Source organism: Coturnix japonica, chromosome 3 (genome assembly GCF_054131305.1).
Source record: "Coturnix japonica strain WE chromosome 3, WE-NBRP24, whole genome shotgun sequence".
Classification (NCBI taxonomy): domain Eukaryota; kingdom Metazoa; phylum Chordata; class Aves; order Galliformes; family Phasianidae; genus Coturnix; species Coturnix japonica.
The window spans coordinates 58,100,417-58,119,483 of record NC_140665.1 but is presented as its reverse complement, the minus strand read 5'-3'; the positions used below and the strand labels follow the sequence as shown (position 1 = coordinate 58,119,483).

Sequence of the window (19,067 nt, the reverse complement as noted above, 5' to 3'; positions counted from 1 at the left end):
CACTAGACTGACCCTTTCATTTCTGCATGATTTTAATGAGAATTGATTTTAATGAGACAGCTTAAAAGCTGTGTACCTTACTGGAGATATTTTTGTGTTTGTACATTGAATCTGCTCTCAAATGTATTGAAATAGCAGGAAAGAAAAATTACAACTATCTTAGTGCAAATATTAATTTCCAGTCTGATTGAAATTTGAAATTTTCAATATTAAATACCATGAAACACCATGGGTCAATTTAAGGACACTCACTAACTTTATTTTTTACTTACAAAAATATATATTTGGAGCATGGATAAAGTCTCAGAAAAATAATTGCCTATTTTCTACTACAGTGATTTGATATGTAGATGTTACTATTTATTACTTAAAATTAGTTAAATTGGTGAAAAAACATTGTGTAAAATTCAGTGTACCCCATTCAATTTCTCCCTATCAAGCACTCTTTTAAACTGATTCTTCTTTCACTGATTTCATGTCCAAAAAAAAATTTCAAATGTTTTTGTAAAAATTTCAATCTCACAAAACTGAAAATTGTGTGTAGTCTGTGTATATATATATGTATATATATATGCACATACGTAATATAGATAAAATGCTACATATATTTTATGTAATGTAAATACAGTATACACATAGCTAAAATATACTGTGATGTACATATCTACTTCTAGTTTGTATTCTTAATTGATAATGAATTGTGAGCATAGTTATCTGAAAAGATTTAAAACTGAAGTGCTCAAACTAACCAGTCAGAAGTCTGTTGCAGAGAAAGGAGACTTCATCTTCTTACCTGCTTTTTTAATTCCGGGGGTGGCTGTCTTCTCTTGAGCTTTCTCTTTTTTTCCTTCCTTTTCTAAGATTTAATCAAAGAAAGTCATTTGATAAGTTATAACTCTGAATCATACACTCAAATACACATTCAGCCAAACCCTGGTGAACACATCCTGAAAAAAATTACCTTATTTGGGAGTTTAACTCAGACTATTCCCTTATAGCACTTGCACCTGACTAGTCACAGAGCAATCAGCTGAAAATGAAAATTAATCAGCATGCATCAACTATGAATGATTTTGACCCTCAATAATTCATCAAAGGCTAGACGAAAATCATCAGAGCATAAACGTAGTACCTTTTAGCTTAAGTTCCAGTAGCAATGAAATCATTAATAAATAATAAATGACATAAATATTTTTCCATCAAAGAAAACTCCTAATGGATTTTAGATGCTTCCTGGGAATGAATAATCCAAAATATTATTTAGATGAATATTAAAGCTTTGCAGTTTGGTCACTATAAGTTTTGGTTGCGATTCAATTTTTTAAAATAAATAAATAAATAAATAAATAAATAAAAATCAACGCATCTCACTACCAAAAATTTGTTCACAATAATCCAAGTGATATACTGAGTATAGTATATGGCAGTACCTTTGTATACTGTTATTTATAAGGTCTCCATTAAGTTGTCTAACAAGCCTATATGTGGCCAGCAATCATGATTTTTTTGTTTTTCAAGAAAAGAGTTCAGAGAATATCAGTCATTAAACTCATCAGACATCGAACACTGAAGCAGCAGTAACATGTAAATGTTGATTAAAGAAATAAAAGAAGAGCAATGCAGAGCCAGAAGCATACGGCTAACCTAGCCAAAAACAGCAGGATTTGCTCTAGGAGAGGGAATAAAAGCTGAATTTAATCAATAAGAAACATTACCAAATCATACCTTTCTTCTTAGTTTCAGTGGTAGTCCTCCTTACATCCATCATTTTCTTTTCCTCTTTCCTCTCTAAAGAAGGAAAGAAAAGTTTGACTAATTACATACATGTATATGTGTGTTTATATATGTATGTATATAATGTATATAATCTGGGAAGGAAATTCTCAAATGACTGTAGTAGGTACTAGATTTGTTAAGTCAGTCACTTACTTAGCAGTTTAATATCAGCATCTTAGAAATACAGTTTGCCTCTCAGAGAATAAAAGTGAAGTTAAGGATAGAATTGGAACTAGTGCATACATCAGATACTTACTACAGTAAATACTAATTCAGGAAATAATGCTCAGTATCCTGGTAGGAATTATGGTGATTCAGTAGCCATGCACCTGTTCTGCCCAAGTGTTTCTTTATAAAATCTAACTGAGTGGCAGTAAAACATGGATGATACTCAGGAATGGATACATAATACCATGAAAAGCCTACCCACATAATATACCTTTATAAGTCTTTTAATGAATTGAACCTTTGAAACTGTCATTATAGGACTTCATGGAGAATTGCAGTTAAAAGATCATCTACAAAAGAAAACAATTCATTTTTATAAATCATTCATTCTGCCTCTATTTTGTCAAATAATTGAAAAGATGCAGAAATAAGGATAACATTTTTGCTTTTTTAACAAAAAGCTACAACAGTGTAATTACTTATTCCATGAAGGTTATTAATTAGAAAATTGTGATTTCATCAGGGTAAATAAGGAAAATACAGTCCTTTCTTTTTTTTTTTTTTCTTCCAGGAAATGAATCCCCATTTAAATGGGGAAGAATACAGGAGTGCCAGAATAGCTAAATTAATTACTTTTTTATTTTTTAACTCTTTATCCATGCAGAAAAAGGAAAATTTATCATCTTCATGTTGCACTGCATAGCTTAGGATGTTGATTTAGTTCATGGAATTACTTTTATTTTTGTGATACTTTACAAATGTGGATAAGAAAGTAAGCTTTATTACCATAAAAAAAAAAAAAAAATTAAAAATGGCACAAACAGAAGAGCATAGGCCTGTAAGTGAGAGTCTTCTCTTGAAAGTTATTAAAGGTGTAGGAATATTTCCTGAAGCCAGCAGATCCAAGAAGCAATTATAATATCATCCCTTGCATAAATTAACATGAAGATAAAGGAAAAATGAAGGAACTTTTCATTTCCTCAGCTACCACAATAGACATTTATTTTTTGTGAAAAAAATATATACAGAGAATGAAAAAAAATAATTAACACACTGCACAGTGTGCATCTTATGTCAGAATGAGTGTATGCTTGATAGAAAAAAAATGCTATTTTCATAAAGTACATGAATTTCACAATATGTCCATGATGGTTTCATGGAGTGGGTTTACCAGTATCCAGGTTTTCCTCTAACCATACTTCTGAATTTCTGTTGGTTCATATTAAGCATAATATTACTGCTTTTCATTTCTTTCTTTTCTGAAACATATTTTCTCAATGCATTTCTCTGCCATTGTTATGATAAAATGAAGTAGAAAATCATTGTATGCATTGTTCAGAATACTTCTCCCCATATTTTGTATTTAAATCTACCTGCTTAATCTGTGAGCACACTGGACTTCAGGCTTCGGATTCCTTTGTGTCGTGAGTGCACTTCATGGTACTCTGGTTTTTTAAGTACATACAGAGTGTTGGGAGATTCTTTTGTTTGGTGTATTTTAATATTCTTCTTATTGTCTAGCTCTAGGGTTCCCTGAGATTCTGTCTCTCACTCTGAGATACTGTTCCAGAAACCCTCACTAGAGATCATGGACATCTCAAAAAGAAAACATTCTTTAGCCTTAGATTACACAATAAACAGTTTAATAGCTTCACTTTCTTGTGCTACATACTATTTTTAGTGTTTCCTTTCTGCATGTAGTCAGCTTTTGTAATTTCTAAAGCATAGTTTGTTTACTAACTCCACCTGATTGAACTAAAAATGTTTAACATTTGAAGCCTCTCAGTTACTGTCAGAAAGAAAGCTTCTTTCTACTTTCTTTCCTCTAACCTTTATTCCTAGTAACCACAGAGAGAATTACTACTGGTATTTCTGTGTTTTCTCTTCCATTTTTCTTCTCACTCCCTCTGTTCTGGTGGAACAGCTGATTAATTGTTTTTGCTTTAAGGTATTCCAAGTTCCAGGTGGTGCACAGGATGCACTGTAAGCCTTAAGTCATCACAATCAAAAAAACTCTTTTTAATCAGAGACCTTTTCTGCCTTTGTCTGTGCAGTGTGTCACAAGCTTCTGGGGCTCAACTGTGTCACATAAAATCTTCTCTGAATATCACAGAAAGGTTTGAAGTCAAATGTGTTTTGAGAGCTATGAACTGAGACATAGAGCTTTGAGAAATAGAACTTTCAATAGTAGACTTCTGGGGGGTAGCAAGGACTCATGCTGCAATTAACTTAAGGAGCAAAGAGAATATCTCTGGCTGCAGAGATTTTATTGCTGAATTCTTCCACCAATTAATTCAACTGGTATAATTTTCTAATACGAGGCTCTTAAGTAACAACGTTCAGAGTGCCCAGCGAACCTAGTGGTATCTCTACCTGTTACGAATCTTCTAGAGGATGTTCACAGAGAGTTATAAAAGGACTGTTGCTCCTAATTACCACTAGTGCTGCCCAATGTCATGCATAATCTTGGTCAAAATCTCATGGAAATCAGTTTCAGGACTTCCATCACATTTTCAGTTGCATCTAGCCCCATTGATGCCCCTACACTTATTGCTGACAAAATTTTATGTAAATGAGATGATAAATTTGGTAAGTGCGCATTATATAAGGAATTATTTATGATTTAAGGAAAAAGTTCCATTTCTTGAATAAATTTAATTCTCCTTAGCCTGAGTAGTTCACCTTTAGAATATGGCACATTGAGTGTATATTTAACACCAGTAAAAATAATTTCTAAAACAGTAAATGCGGTTGTATTCCTCTAGATATGTACACAGCTATACTAAGTGACAGAGCAAATAAATAAATAGAAAATATGACAGGTTTTTGCTCTATAAGCTATAAACTCCCATTAATTGTAAGTGATTTTTTTGTTAAAAGTACAAGTAGCAGAACTATACAACTCTATGGATCAGCAACATAAAGAGGGATCATCATATGCGTAAACAGTGGGTTACATAAGAGATCACAAGATGTTTCTGATGATTCAAGAATGACTACAAGATGAATGCAACTGTCATAGACTTTTGAAATAACTGCTGTTATAATTATTGTTACTTTTAGCTGATAATGCAATTAATACTATTTTTTTTCCCAACGCTTTTTAAAACCTGCAGTACTTTTTCAAGTGTGAAAGTGAGGTATTAGCTGATGGCAGAGTATAAGGCAGTAGAATTAATCAGCAAGTCAAGCAATGGACTTTGCATTTAGTCAATTTATTTCATAGAATCTATGTAAGATTGAGCTTTGCAACAAGAAGGAAACTAATTAATATAAGATTCAAATAAAGCAGTTATATGCTTTTGTAATTTTTTATTGGGAAAAGAAAAATGAAGAAAAGAAGCATTTGAGATGGAATGATTTGATTCTAGGTAAATGATGAGGGATGTAGAGCATAGCTTGAAATCCAAGTGAGATTCAAAATAGACCAAGAAGGAGGTGTTTCAGACTGAGTTACCTTTGACAGCTCTGAAAATGTCTTTGTGTTATTCACAAGTCATGTTAGCTACTGTCTGGCCAATGCTGGAAGGGGAGATAAAAGAAACATGCTAACAATGCTCCACTTGAAAACAGGCATGGTAAGACCAGTATGTTATTGTGGCAGAAATAGGGGGCAATCTAAATTTAGAGATGCATGTGAAATATGAGGCATGATGTCATGGGAATTCTGTCCAGTCACTGAAAGAGGAAGGTACTGTGAGAATTTCCTTTCTATTGTTCCAGATGCTCCATGTGCTTAGGGGGACACTGACTTTGGAAGGACTTATCAAGGCATCTCATCCCCTCTGAAAGACGGAGGTAAGGAGGGCAGCAAGGTACAGCCACAGATACCTTCTTGAGGAGAGGCATAAGCATAAGAAAAATTAACTATCTGAGTGAATGCCAGAAGTTCAGAGATGTTTTCATTTAGATAAGCCTTCTAAAGTTCAGATATTTATACATGGCTTATCTGCATTTATCTTAAACCCTGTTGCCAGGAAATACTGGGAGAAAAGCTCTTGTGAGAGACTTTCGATATTGCCTGGCTTTATGAAATACAACAGCTTTTCTTCCCTACTGATTCTCATCCTGATGGGAGCAAGAACCAGCAGAGGTGCATGTGCACTCACAAATATACAAAACAGAACAAAGCAAAAGTTGATTTAATTTATACTGTGAAACTATAATTCAGACTGAACACAACAGGTAAAACCTAATTCCTCTTTACTACAAATATATCTAAACACCTTAAGTTGTTACAGTCATAATTTTAAATCTCATTTAAAAGACTCTATATTTTAATTCCCTTATTAGTTTTGAATATATCACAGCCATTCTTCCTTTGTTTTAATTGGTGACTGACAGCCTTCTTCTACTGAATGCAATGAAAGCTTTGCCGTTCATTTCTGTGGGATCTGAATTTTCTTTTAAATATTAAAATGACTCATTACTTCAGCTTTTTATAACATATTCTTCCCCTCTGCATTTTGCTTGGGGTGGAGAGTGTTAAGGAATAGACAGAGATTTTTTATATTAGTATCGCATGCATTCAGATAGAAAGACACTTCTGTGGTTGGAAATTATTAGATGAAGAAGGCAAGGAAACACTTCTGATTAGTTTAGGATGTCACAGAACCTCCAAATTTTTCAATTAAATTTAAGTTTCATGTCAAATTTAACCTCATCTATCTCTAAAAAAGAGTGTCTATGTAGGTGTAATTATTTCCTTTGTGGGGAAAAAAAAAAAAAAAAGTCTCCTTTTTGCCAAACTATGTGACCAAAATCAGTAAAAATCAAGTAAACCTAAACAGAATCAATCCAGTCTTCTTAGAATTTATTCTTCTTACACAAAAACACATACACTCATACATTCTCCTTAGATTACTGGTAAGTGCTTAGGCTAAATTTATGCACATTTTCTTCTATGTTCTCTTTCAAACTGCATCTTTTCATTTCAGCAGTCTAACGTGATGCAATTTGCTCTCTTATTGAGCAAGTGAATGGAACACATAGGTCATTGGAGATACAGTACACTCTGATGTCCCAGACAATCTCTACAGTCTGATTTTGCATTTTGATACCGCTTCACTGTTTTCAAATCCCACTTTGAAACAGTATTTGGTAACTTTAAACATTCCTTCATGGAGATATTTTTGAGTTATTCAGAGAGTATGCAATAGTAATACCATGATTGAAATTCCTGGTGCTTTCATCTGACCTACATAAGTGATCTTCATTTCTTCCTGGAGTGATTACAGACTTCACAGCTCTGTTGAGTTAAGCACCAAAACTATTTGTTAATAGAATGGGGCTATACGTTGCCCTTGCTAAACAACACAGTGGAGTTTGAATGGAGGCAATGAAGAATTAAATTCCTAGGAGAAGAGTGGCACATTATGATACTATATGTTTTGACAAAAGTCATACAAAGAAAGCTAAAGCAGCAGGACTATCCTTCTCTGTCCTTATGGTTGACTCTTTTACTAGGCAGTATGAATCAAGGATATCACCAGTTGTGTTACTTATTTTGAGAAAGGTTTTGAGGATTATTTTTATGCAGCATTCTTTTGGAAAAAACAAAAACAAAAACAAAAAACAACAAACACAACAAACACAACAAACACCTGAGGTTTAGGAACAAGGGATGTCCAGGCAATGCATGATCAGTGCCTCATTTGCCTCATCTTTCCAAAGCAGCATTAAATTCTTCATTTGAAATCCCAAAGAATCTTGATCCAAGTAAGTATTCTCCATTTGCAGTTGCATCATAGGCAAAAAGTTATTGCTTACCGGTGACACTTTAAAAAAACGTCTCTTAGATAATCTTTAGAATTCTTTAGTTCTGTGTTATAGGGTAAATTTTGATGAATATTTATTTTTAACTGCAAAATCGAATATTGTGAATTGGATAAATAATATTAAAGATGAGAAAATATAGTACTATACACAATCAATATGTATATACCTTAATAATTTAATTCATTGTTCAGTACAGACTCATAGAAATGTAAGGCACATATTTCTCAAAACAAGCAAACAAAAAAACAAACAAACAAAAAAACTTCAACACAACCCAAGTTGTTTAAAATCTAGCCCATTACCTTATGATATTTCTGATAGAAACATTTTTCATACTTGCTTTTATTTATCCCTGGATTAGAAAATTATCTGACAATGGACTGTTGTAAAAAACTATTATAAAAAATGCTCAGAACTGGTATAAAATAATCAAAATTTTGCATTGTTGATAGGTTTTTTAGGGTATCTTTCATTAGAATGAGTATTTTTAAAGGATAATTTATTTTATAACAACAAAAAATATTTCATGGAACAATCTGTGCACGGAACAGAAAGTCATTGATAGATAGAGGCAGATTGATTTGTACAAGATTTATGCACTTCTCTACATCAAGGAAGCTCTGTGAAAATGTGTAGGGGACTCAGTAATTTAGATACTCCTGGATATATCCCCTAATGTTATATTCATGAGATTAGATGTAGACTAGAATTTCTTCCTAAGATAGTATATACTATATAGTCAGGTAGTATACATTCTATGCAGATTTATATTTCAATGTGAATTTATCCTCTGCAGGAGTTGTAGAGGAAACTAAAGAAATGTATTTTATGGTAATTCAATTTACTGCATTCTTCAAAATTTGTAATCAAAGGATTCAAACAGTGATTTAGAGAAAAAAAATAATATAAATATAGATATTTGTATTTGTCACTATTCCTCCACAGGTGTTGCAGATACATATATTTATTTTCTTTCTTTCTTTCTTTCTTTCTTTCTTTCTTTCTTTCTTTCTTTCTTTCTTTCTTTCTTTCTTTCTTTCTTTCTTTCTTTCTTTCTTTCTTTCTTTCTTTCTTTCTTTCTTTCTTTCTTTCTTTCTTTCTTTCTTTCTTTCTTTCTTTCTTTCTTTCTTTCTTTCTTTCTTCCTTCCTTCCTTCCTTCCTTCCTTCCTTCCTTCCTTCCTTCCTTCCTTCCTTCCTTCCTTCCTTCCTTCCTTCCTTCCTTTCCTTCCTTTCCTTCCTTTCCTTCCTTTCCTTCCTTTCCTTCCCTTTCCTTCCCTTTCCTTCCCTTTCCTTCCCTTTCCTTCCCTTTCCTTCCCTTTCCTTCCCTTTCCTTCCCTTTCCTTCCCTTTCCTTCCCTTTCCTTCCCTTTCCTTCCCTTTCCTTCCCTTTCCTTCCCTTTCCTTCCCTTTCCTTCCCTTTCCTTCCCTTTCCTTCCCTTTCCTTCCCTTTCCTTCCCTTTCCTTCCCTTTCCTTCCCTTTCCTTCCCTTTCCTTCCTTTCCTTTCCTTTCCTTTCCTTTCCTTTCCTTTCCTTTCCTTTCCTTTCCTTTCCTTTCCTTTCCTTTCCTTTCCTTTCCTTTCCTTTCCTTTCCTTTCCTTTCCTTTCCTTTCCTTTCCTTTCCTTTCCTTTCCTTTCCTTTCCTTTCCTTTCCTTTCCTTTCCTTTCCTTTCCTTCCTTTCCTTCCTTTCCTTCCTTTCCTTCCTTTCCTCCCTTCCTCCCTCCCTCCCTTCCTCCCTCCCTCCCTCCCTCCCTCCCTCCTCCCTCCCTCCCTCCCTCCCTCCCTCCCTCCCTCCCTCCCTCCCTCCCTCCCTCCCTCCCTTCCTCCCTTCCTCCCTTCCTCCCTTCCTCCCTTCCTCCCTCCCTCCCTCCCTTCCTCCCTCCCTTCCTCCCTCCCTTCCTCCCTCCCTTCCTCCCTCCCTTCCTCCCTCCCTTCCTCCCTTCCTTCCTCCCTTCCTTCCTCCCTTCCTTCCTCCCTTCCTTCCTCCCTTCCTTCCTCCCTTCCTTCCTCCCTTCCTTCCTCCCTTCCTTCCTCCCTTCCTTCCTCCCTTCCTTCCTTCCTTCCTTCCTTCCTTCCTTCCTTCCTTCCTTCCTTCCTTCCTTCCTTCCTTCCTTCCTTCCTTCCTTCCTTCCTTCCTTCCTTCCTTCCTTCCTTCCTTCCTTCCTTCCTTCCTTCCTTCCTTCCTTCCTTCCTTCCTTCCTTCCTTCCTTCCTTCCTTCCTTCCTTCCTTCCTTCCTTCCTTCCTTCCTTCCTTCCTTCCTTCCTTCCTCTTTTCTTATTACTTCACATATTATCAAAAATAATAACAAGATGGCAAAGAGCCATCAAGGGAAATAGAAATTTTAAAGCCTACCATGATCCATTAGCAGATCAGAACAATTAAGTTGATCTCTCTTCTGTAATGCTCTTCCACTCAAAGATGTGACCTTTTTAGGACAATATAGCCTGGAAAATCATACTCAGATACCATGCTGTTCAAAGCATTTTTGTGATACAATGCTTTTCAAAGTACTTTTGTGGAACAAAGCATGTTATTGGAGATCACTGAGTAATGTGCATTAAGAAGCCTTCCGCTGAGAGAAGGATTTACATACATCCTTCTCAAAAAAGTACTCATAGAAAAATGAAGACATACTTTTCCTTAACAATTAATATGAAGCTTTACTAATAACTATTCAAGCTTCTAAACATAATTTTGATATTATTTGTCTAACTGCAGCATCTTCCCTAGAAATTGCCCAGCCATGTCAGGGAACACAGCAGTCATTCTCAGGGGAAATAAAGAAAGATAAAAACTGTATGAACTGAGCAAAAAAAGTCAAGACCCGAGAAAGTAGATTCACAGATTACCAACATTAACTGCAAAGCTGACATCAGGCACCGGTAGATAAAACACAAGAAAATCACTGTTAAAAGAGGTGGAGAACGCAATCACAAGAGATGCATATTAAACCCAGAAGTTCAGAGAGTCACAGAAAACAGATTTGTTCAAGTCACAGTCAGCACCAGTTTCCTCTCCAGGTAGCAGCGTCACAGTGTTAGTTTGAGAGTGCTGGGAGTGAAGCCTTCAGAAGAAGGGTAAGAGAAAGGATTTAAAATGAGTTATTTTAATTCATGGTTGGTTTCAAAGGCTTGGAGACTTGGAATTCAAATGGAAGTTTGAATCAATGTCTTCATCTCCACAGACTCCCTTTCCCTCTTTCTACTGATTATTGTTTCAGGTTATTTTTGTTATTTTGTTTTCCTTTTGTTTAGTTTTGTTTGCTTATACTTTTCAGTCTGTAGCCTAAAACTTCAAACTCTTTGTTGAACTTTGATGTAGGATCTCAAGATCGCAATGCTTTTTTAATAGAACTAAACAACATGAAGTAGGACAGTGATGATCTAGTCTTTTCTCTTCTGACCAAATGTGTACAAAGAATTTTACTTTCCTACCTGGATATAACTGAAAAGTTCAGTTCATATTTTTGCACTTCAGTGCTCTATATTTCATACTGAGAATACAGTATACAAGTTAGGAATTTCTTGTAAACAATGTTTTTCTCCAGTGATAAAGGAAGAGAGGTCAATGACAAACAGAAAATGATTGAGATTTAAAACATAACAACAATGTTATGATTGTCTTAAGACCTCATGAATTCAGCAGAGCATTATTTCTACTTAGCACTGAATATTATCCAGGAAGGGCTTTCTATTTTAAGATACTGAAATACCTACTAATATTAGAAAAGCCATTATTTTCATATACCAGAAATTAATTAACTATTAATTAATTTCAACTTCTACCAGTTGCATAGTTTTGTTTACTCTCTGAATGTTGCTGAATTGGAAAGCATGAGCTCTAAATAGGTTATTTTTCTGTGTGACAATAATTCTCTTATTTCCAACAGTTTTACCTTTTCTTCAGTGTTTGCAAAGTCCTTCCCCAAATTACATTTCTCAATTAATGAATGATCATACTTGTTCATTATACTGAGAAGTTATCCTACTTTTATTTAGAATAAAAACAATATATATATTTTTTTTTTCAACCAGTTCTTTTGGTAATATTTAGGGATGTGCTATTCAAAAAAGTCATGATAAGCATCAAGAAGAACCGGATAGATGTCTCTTTACCCATTCCAGGGATTCAGATTTCTCAGACTATTCCTTTGTCTCCTTTCTGACATTGCGTCAAATATTATCATAAATTACTTAACTATTTTCCCAAGGTCTGAAATAAATCAGAGTTTAAGTGTCCTAAAGCCTTTATACATGTAAATATATATTTGTTTGCTTCTCACATGTATAAAAAAGCATACAATACTGCATTATAATAATTTTTAACAGCAGCATTTCACAAGTAATTCTTCCAATTATCTTCATTCCAAAAATCTTGCCTGGGTTTTGTATCCTAGTGAAAGGCCTTGAGCCTTAAAGTGAATTTAGTTGAATAATTCTGAACAGAAAATCTGCCCCCCGAGTTTGTTTGCCAAATGAGTGTCTAATTTACATTCACAATTAACTCAATTGCATGCATAAATGAGCTAATGAAACATAGAAATGTGTAAATGGTCATAAATACTCATTTCCATGTGCAATTGCAGTAATTGCATGCACCTCATGATTTTGAAAATCAAGAACTTCACACTAATTTGATGCTAGTTCATGTTGTGTAACAGTTATATTTTAGATTAAGCTTATCACTCAACAAATGCAGTCGTCTTTTTCTACTATGCGTTTTGTTTTTTTTTTCATATATATCTATTTTTTCCCCATTATGGTTAATTGGTGGATAACGGTGTTTAACTTTGCATGGACTTGTTTTTGCTGATAAGCAGGGTCTGAACATTTGCCTCAAACAGGCAGAACTACAAATCTATTTATATACTATACTGTGTTACAATAATGACTGATTTATACTCCTTCAAATGATGTATCTATCAAGAAATAGTTTTTTATTTGGTTGGTTAGATTTTTTTCCTGAGGCAACAGGGAAAAAAGATACAAAGTCACTTAGTTGCTTTTATCCAAAAATTCTGTTTCACAATAATTACATTAGAGAAATATCAAATTAATTTAAGTCTTTGTTTCAATCATAGGTTTTCCAAAAGCTCTCTCCCATTGTCCATTTACAAATGCAGGCAAATCTTACAGCATCCTGTTAGTTGGGCTGCTACTATCCTGTCTGTTGTTTTTGTTTGTTTGTTTTCTGCAACTTATTTCTGAATAGATTAGAACTAAGACCTCCCTTCGCAAATCCCATGGTATGACTGAATGACTTCCTTAACATGAAATCTGCTAAATAATTGCATAAGAAGACTAATGTATTTTGTGCTAATAAGTATTTTGGTGCAGAGACCAAGACTGCATGTTGCAGTAGTAGTTTTAAGTCATCATATGTAGTCCATTTTAAAATCTAAAGACATACTTCAACAATATCATTGATATGATTATACTGAAGCAACATAATTCAATTGAAGTATTAATATTTGGAAGGTAAGATCTGACTTTATATATACATACTATTTTCCAGTGGTTTTAACAACTGGGATAAATATGTAGCCAGAAATATTATCTTCACTGCTGTAGAAAATACACACAAGAAATGTCAGAATAATAATATCTCAAAGATTAATCAAAGTAAATTAAGAGGATAATGCTAGTTATTTTTTATAGTTAGATGACAACATATAGTTGGACACTGTCCAAACTGTTTTAGAGATTGGGCTTCAGTTTGCAGTCTATTTCATGCAGGCTATCCCTTGAGTCATCTGTGGGACTACAGAAAGTTATTTTCAGGTCTTGCAATGGAAACACGTTTATATCATTATTTCGCTAGGCATAGGCACTTGAAGGTTTTGTGTTATAGGTAATATTTATACAAATATTAATAATCAAGTCATATGGATCAAGTTAATGCATAGAAACCCACAGAGGAGAAAAAAATAAAATAAAATAAAATAAACTTGCCTTCAATAGCTGCTGGCTTCTTTCTTGGACTATGTTCTAGAAGAAGACGAGGTGGTACCATTTCCTTATGTCCTGCACATGAATATACAGGTTAAGAAACATGGAAAATACTTTAATTCATTAATTAAAAGTTTGAGCAGGAAGACAATTTCCCTTCAGAATTGCTCATGTTTAAAACATTATATTTCACATAAAAGCTTTTATCTGCCTTAGGGATAAAATGTATTTCTCAAAAAGTGTAGTGTTTTAACTTTAAGAGATGCATTTTAAATCAGTAAAGACCAAGTGACTTAAGCAAGTGCTGAAATGCTTATAGGTCCACTTTTCTTCATTAGATTTAAAACCCCAGAGGAATAATACTATAATAATAATGTTACAAATTCATGATATCTATTCTACAGTAAAAGCATATTTTCTTCTGGCAGGCAAATGATCTTCATTTTTTCCCTCTAGTCCACTTATTATGAACATCTAGAAACACTGATAAAAAATATTAGGCTTCTCATCCTCAAGAACTGTTCTTAATTATCCAACACCAAGCAAGCTTGAAAATACTTGTAAATACTTCCTAACTTCTGATTGACATTGCTCAGTAAAATACCTCACCTCTCTTGAAGTTATCAACTGTACTCTCTTGTAGACTTAAATCAAGCCTTTTTGTGCCCAGTTTCCATGCTGAAGTGAAATATTTTTCACTTTGTGTCTTCAAGTATTCACAGATTTACTGCACACATATTTCTTTTCTGGTTTATAACGTCAGTTTGAGCTTTCATAATTTTCTTCTTCTTTTTTTATTAATACATATAGATATGGCATTTATTTTTATTAGCTATAATATCATTTTAACTTGGACAGCACAATTTCTTGAGTATCCCATGAAATACATTTATTAGTGAAATACAAATAAAGTCATATGCACCAGTACACACTGCACCAGAGCACACGTGCAATCAGGCTGTTAGATTTCAGATCCAGCTCCACATCAAATACTCAAATGCATGCCTCATGCTTGGTGATAGACTCAGAAAAGAAATAAAGATTGGAATGAGCTTTGGAAATTGGAGTGTCATACTTACACTTCTCATTTACAAAGGCATTTATACTCATGGGGAATGCATGGGAAAAATGGTCATCTTGAAGACAGCAGTGGGATTTGAGCAACATGAGAAAAACATCATCTTGAAGGCAGAAGTGGAATTTAAGCACCATAGTCTCAATGTTTTTATATCTCATCAGTGTACATATAATTGCAGGCAAATAATTTGCAAGCTTGTAGTTTAGTTCACCTGCTAATTTATATAAAATATCACACATGGAGCTACTCAAACTTGACTTGTATGCCTGAGCCACTGACAAAATTAATGTACTTAAGGCACTACACAACAAATTGTAAAAATCTCAGTTTTTAGACTTATTTCCTGTCTTGGCAGTAATCACAACTGAATATTTATTGATTTCTTCACAGAATGTTCCTAGCCTCATGTGACTGAAATGAACAGTACGCAAACTTCAGGAGTCCAGATGTCTAGCCATAATTTTCCAGTTTGTGAATCAAAAAAACGTACTGAAATTGCTAACTGAGCTAACAAGATACTGAATAGCATTTGTTTTCAGTGAGAACAGTGATGTTACATCTATAACCTCTGTCAATGTACAGAAACTTCATTAACTGTTCATTCAGTCTGAAAATCCTAGTTCAGAAGGAAAACCAAAACAGTGAAAATTTTAATGAAGAATGAGCAGGTAACATTATTATTTCTGCTAGTTTTGATTAGAGGCTTGGACAATTATTTTATATTTCTTTTTATTTTATGTTTAATTTGTTTGTATTTATACTAGATCATTATAATAGATGGTAAAAAAAAAGATAAATTTTACAATTTACACCAATTGCTTTGTATTAAAAATAATAAAGTGCCTCAAAGTGCCTCAAAATGTTGAGTAGGTAAGTAATAAAAAGAGGTAGCCAATAATTTGGATTTCAGTGTGGTATCTATTATATGGAGCACTGACCTAACACCTTTAGGTCAAAATATAGGATGGCCCCATTATTTTCTTGTTCTTTGCTGCAGCAGCAGTTTGCTAATGATTGCACCAGTGCTAGTTAGTATAGTGCCAGTGCGATACCACTTACTGCTAATGACTTGTCAAGTTCTATTTAACAGTTTTACAACTTTTAAGCAAATCATTTATTTCATGTAAATTGATCACGTGACCTAATATGAGAGTGTTTTAAGCACCAAAATCTTAAGATTCACAGATCAAAAACTTTCCCTTAGGCAAGAGTGTTTGTTCTGAACAGGTTCCCATCCACTCAGATAAAAAGCCTCTTTAATGTTTCCGTGTGTTATTAAATGTATCTCTATTCACTTTGATGGGAATGCAAAGGACTGTAGCTGAATAAATATTTTATCTATTCTTTTGATGAAATATGTTAAAGTGGTTACCCTAAGTCAAATTTCTTTTCTCTTCCTTTTTTCTTTCCCCTGTAAGTTATGAAATATATGTATCTTTCTGCACTATGGAAAATTCATAAATTAAAAATGAAGAATATATATTGGACCATTAGAATGAATAGTGCCTGCTATCTTGACTCCAGCAGTGGCCAATTGGACATATCTATGATGTAAATAAGAGGAAGGCAGGATATGTTTAAAGATCCTTGTAGATGATCAATCTAATTCATGAATTATGAGAAGTCATTACACAGAATCCTACTATTATTATTGGACATACAGTTACCTCTCTGCTTTAGAAAGGCAGACACATCATATCTTCAACTTGTATAGACTGCATGTTTGTTTGCTTCTAGTTTCACATGTAGTCTTTGTTTTTCCACCATGTGATAAGCATTGTAATTTCACAAATATTTGTAATTTCACAAATATTTTTTAGGGTTTGATTCCCCAAAAGGCTTGTAGTTGCAAACACAAAAGTGTGTATGAATTTCTGTGCCTAATCAGTTCACGCAGTTGTGCTACAGACACCTACATATATGATATTGTAAATAGCTATCTGAGAACATATACAGCTGATATATACAGCAAAGAATGAAATGTTTTGACTTTAAGCTCATTAGAATTCACTCACCAAGAGAAAAAATGTCATGTTAAGACATATCTTCCTAGACTACCTGAAAGGAAAATGACATGCTGCAAAGTTGATTAGGAGCTGTACGACACTAGATACTAAATGAATACTTCATTGAAACTAAGCTACAATCCTCAAGATCTGTGAAACTCCCTTCATCCATGTTTATTAAAACATTTGAGATGTGATAAAGAAATTCCTTCTCACTTCGTTTATGAATATTTTAGATTTTATATTGCATGATAAGGAATACAAGACAAAGTATAATTACCTTATTTTTTCATTCTAGTGAGCATTATTATTATTCTAAAACAACTAGAAACACTCTAAAGGGTGCAATTGGATTCAAGGAGGATTGATACCACTGTGGGAAGCAGTATGATGACTGTAAACTTCCCCGCATCACAGAATCATAGAATGGCATGGATTGAAAGAGATGTTAAAGATTTTCTTGATGTCACCCTCTAGTTCAAGTTGTCCAGGGCCCTATTCAACCTGGCCTTTAGCATCTCCAGGAATGGAGCGTGCACAGCTTCTCTGGATAACTGGTTCTAGTATCGCACCACTTTCTGAGTAAAAAATTCTTTCTAATATCTCAACTAATTCTCCCTCTTTTAGTTTAAAACCATTCCCATGTGTAAAAACTTGCTCTCCCTCCTGTTTATAAACTCGCTTTAAGTTCTGGAAGGCTGCAATGAGGTTTCCCTTAAGACTTCTCCAGACTGAACAAGCCCAGCTCCCTCAGCCTTTCCTCATAGAAGAAGTTTTCCAAACTCCTGAAGTTTTCCAGCCCTATCATCATTTTTGTGGCCCTCCTCTGTACTTGCTCCACCGGCTCCACTGATATTTTCCTCAAATCCAAGTTTTGGTTATCTGAACATCAGGAATTCTACAGGCCAATAGTACCAATGCACCTTCACAGTGCTTCTCAAATAGTGCAGAAAAATATCTTCAAATAAATCTTGATTTGCCCAGATGTGATATTTTTCCTTAAAGATAGTAGAAATTTAAAAATAAAAAAAAAATAAAATAAAATAAAAAAAAATCAGGCAAGTTTGCAGAATCATTTATTATGAAACACAGATTCAGATCAAATGTTTCATGAAGCTCAGATAAAGATATGAACTAGAAGAATGAGATAAGACTGCCAAATATGCTTTTAGAGGACTAAAATCTTAATGCAATCCCACTGTTCTTTCTAGGTTTCCAGTTTTGACATGTAAGTTACTTGAAGTTAAAGTTGAGCCTTCCATTATTCTTCAGAAGTTAGGCTCTTATTGTTCTGAGGAAGGTTATTGGCACTTTGTATATGTGCAAGAAAAACTACAAGCAAATGGTTTTCCATTGTGATAGAATAGCTGAGGATCAAGAGAATGTAACTGTTCTGAATAATGCCACTACTCATTCTGGGGAGGGAAGGAAGGAGAATGAAAGAAGGGATAAAGGGAGGGATGGAGGAAGGAAGGGATGGAGGGAAGGACAGAGGAAGGAACTGGAATGCAGGTGCCCTAAATAGGCAATCCTTCTGAGAAGAGATACTTCTGGTAACATGATGGTTTTCTGTAGACTATTAAATTAAATGGTGCCAGGAAATGTTACTGGGCTCTGAAATACAAACACACATAACATGCAACATTTTTTGATTGATATCTGACAATTTTGATCTGTACCAAGTACCACCATCTCAAACAATTAATTGGCTCAGTTTGGGAATTAGCAAGGGACAGGCTTCATTCTCAACAGACATATGGAATAAAGGCTTCCACTTTTACCTAGAGGAGAATTTATGAATGTGGATGACTGTGGCAGAAGGAATAAAATTCAGACAACAGTAGTGATCAAATTGAATCTAGTTACCTAAATTAAAAGTGATAACAAAATATTGTCAAATGGGAAAGAAAATAGTTTAAATAGGTCTCAATTCTTCTTCTGGAATTCAATTTTTACAGTTATGATAGAATTAATGTATAATACAAGGAAGCTTTCAGGGAAGTCTGTCCTGGTAGACAGTAAGTATTTCAGTTTTTTGATTACACTCAGGTTATGGGCGTTTATAAATGGATAATTGCTTGATATGCAGTGAAAATCTCATTTTGCATGGGGTTGATATCAACTAAGGAAAAACATTTTTACAGCATGTCTAGCAATTACTTGTAGCTTTAAATTTTCGTATTCTGTATGGTATTCTGGCTGTTTGCCAGTCATTATGATGCATGAGAAAATGTTAAAACTATGTGTTCCACTTGGGTTTTAAATAGTGCAGATAGCACTGGAACTCTACTTGGAGTCTAACTTGTGCATGAAGC

The 19,067-nt window shown here is 34.2% G+C and overlaps 1 protein-coding gene across 1 annotated transcript in view; it reads right to left on the bottom strand.

The window, feature by feature from the left end:
- The window catches only part of TRDN (triadin), a 199,312-nt gene that overhangs the window by 93,341 nt on the left and 86,904 nt on the right, over nt 1-19,067 (bottom strand). Inside the window, 4 exon segments of the mRNA XM_085541752.1 lie at nt 794-856; nt 1,726-1,788; nt 2,914-2,949; nt 13,672-13,743. Coding sequence (XP_085397878.1) covers nt 794-856; nt 1,726-1,788; nt 2,914-2,949; nt 13,672-13,743 — 234 coding nt within the window.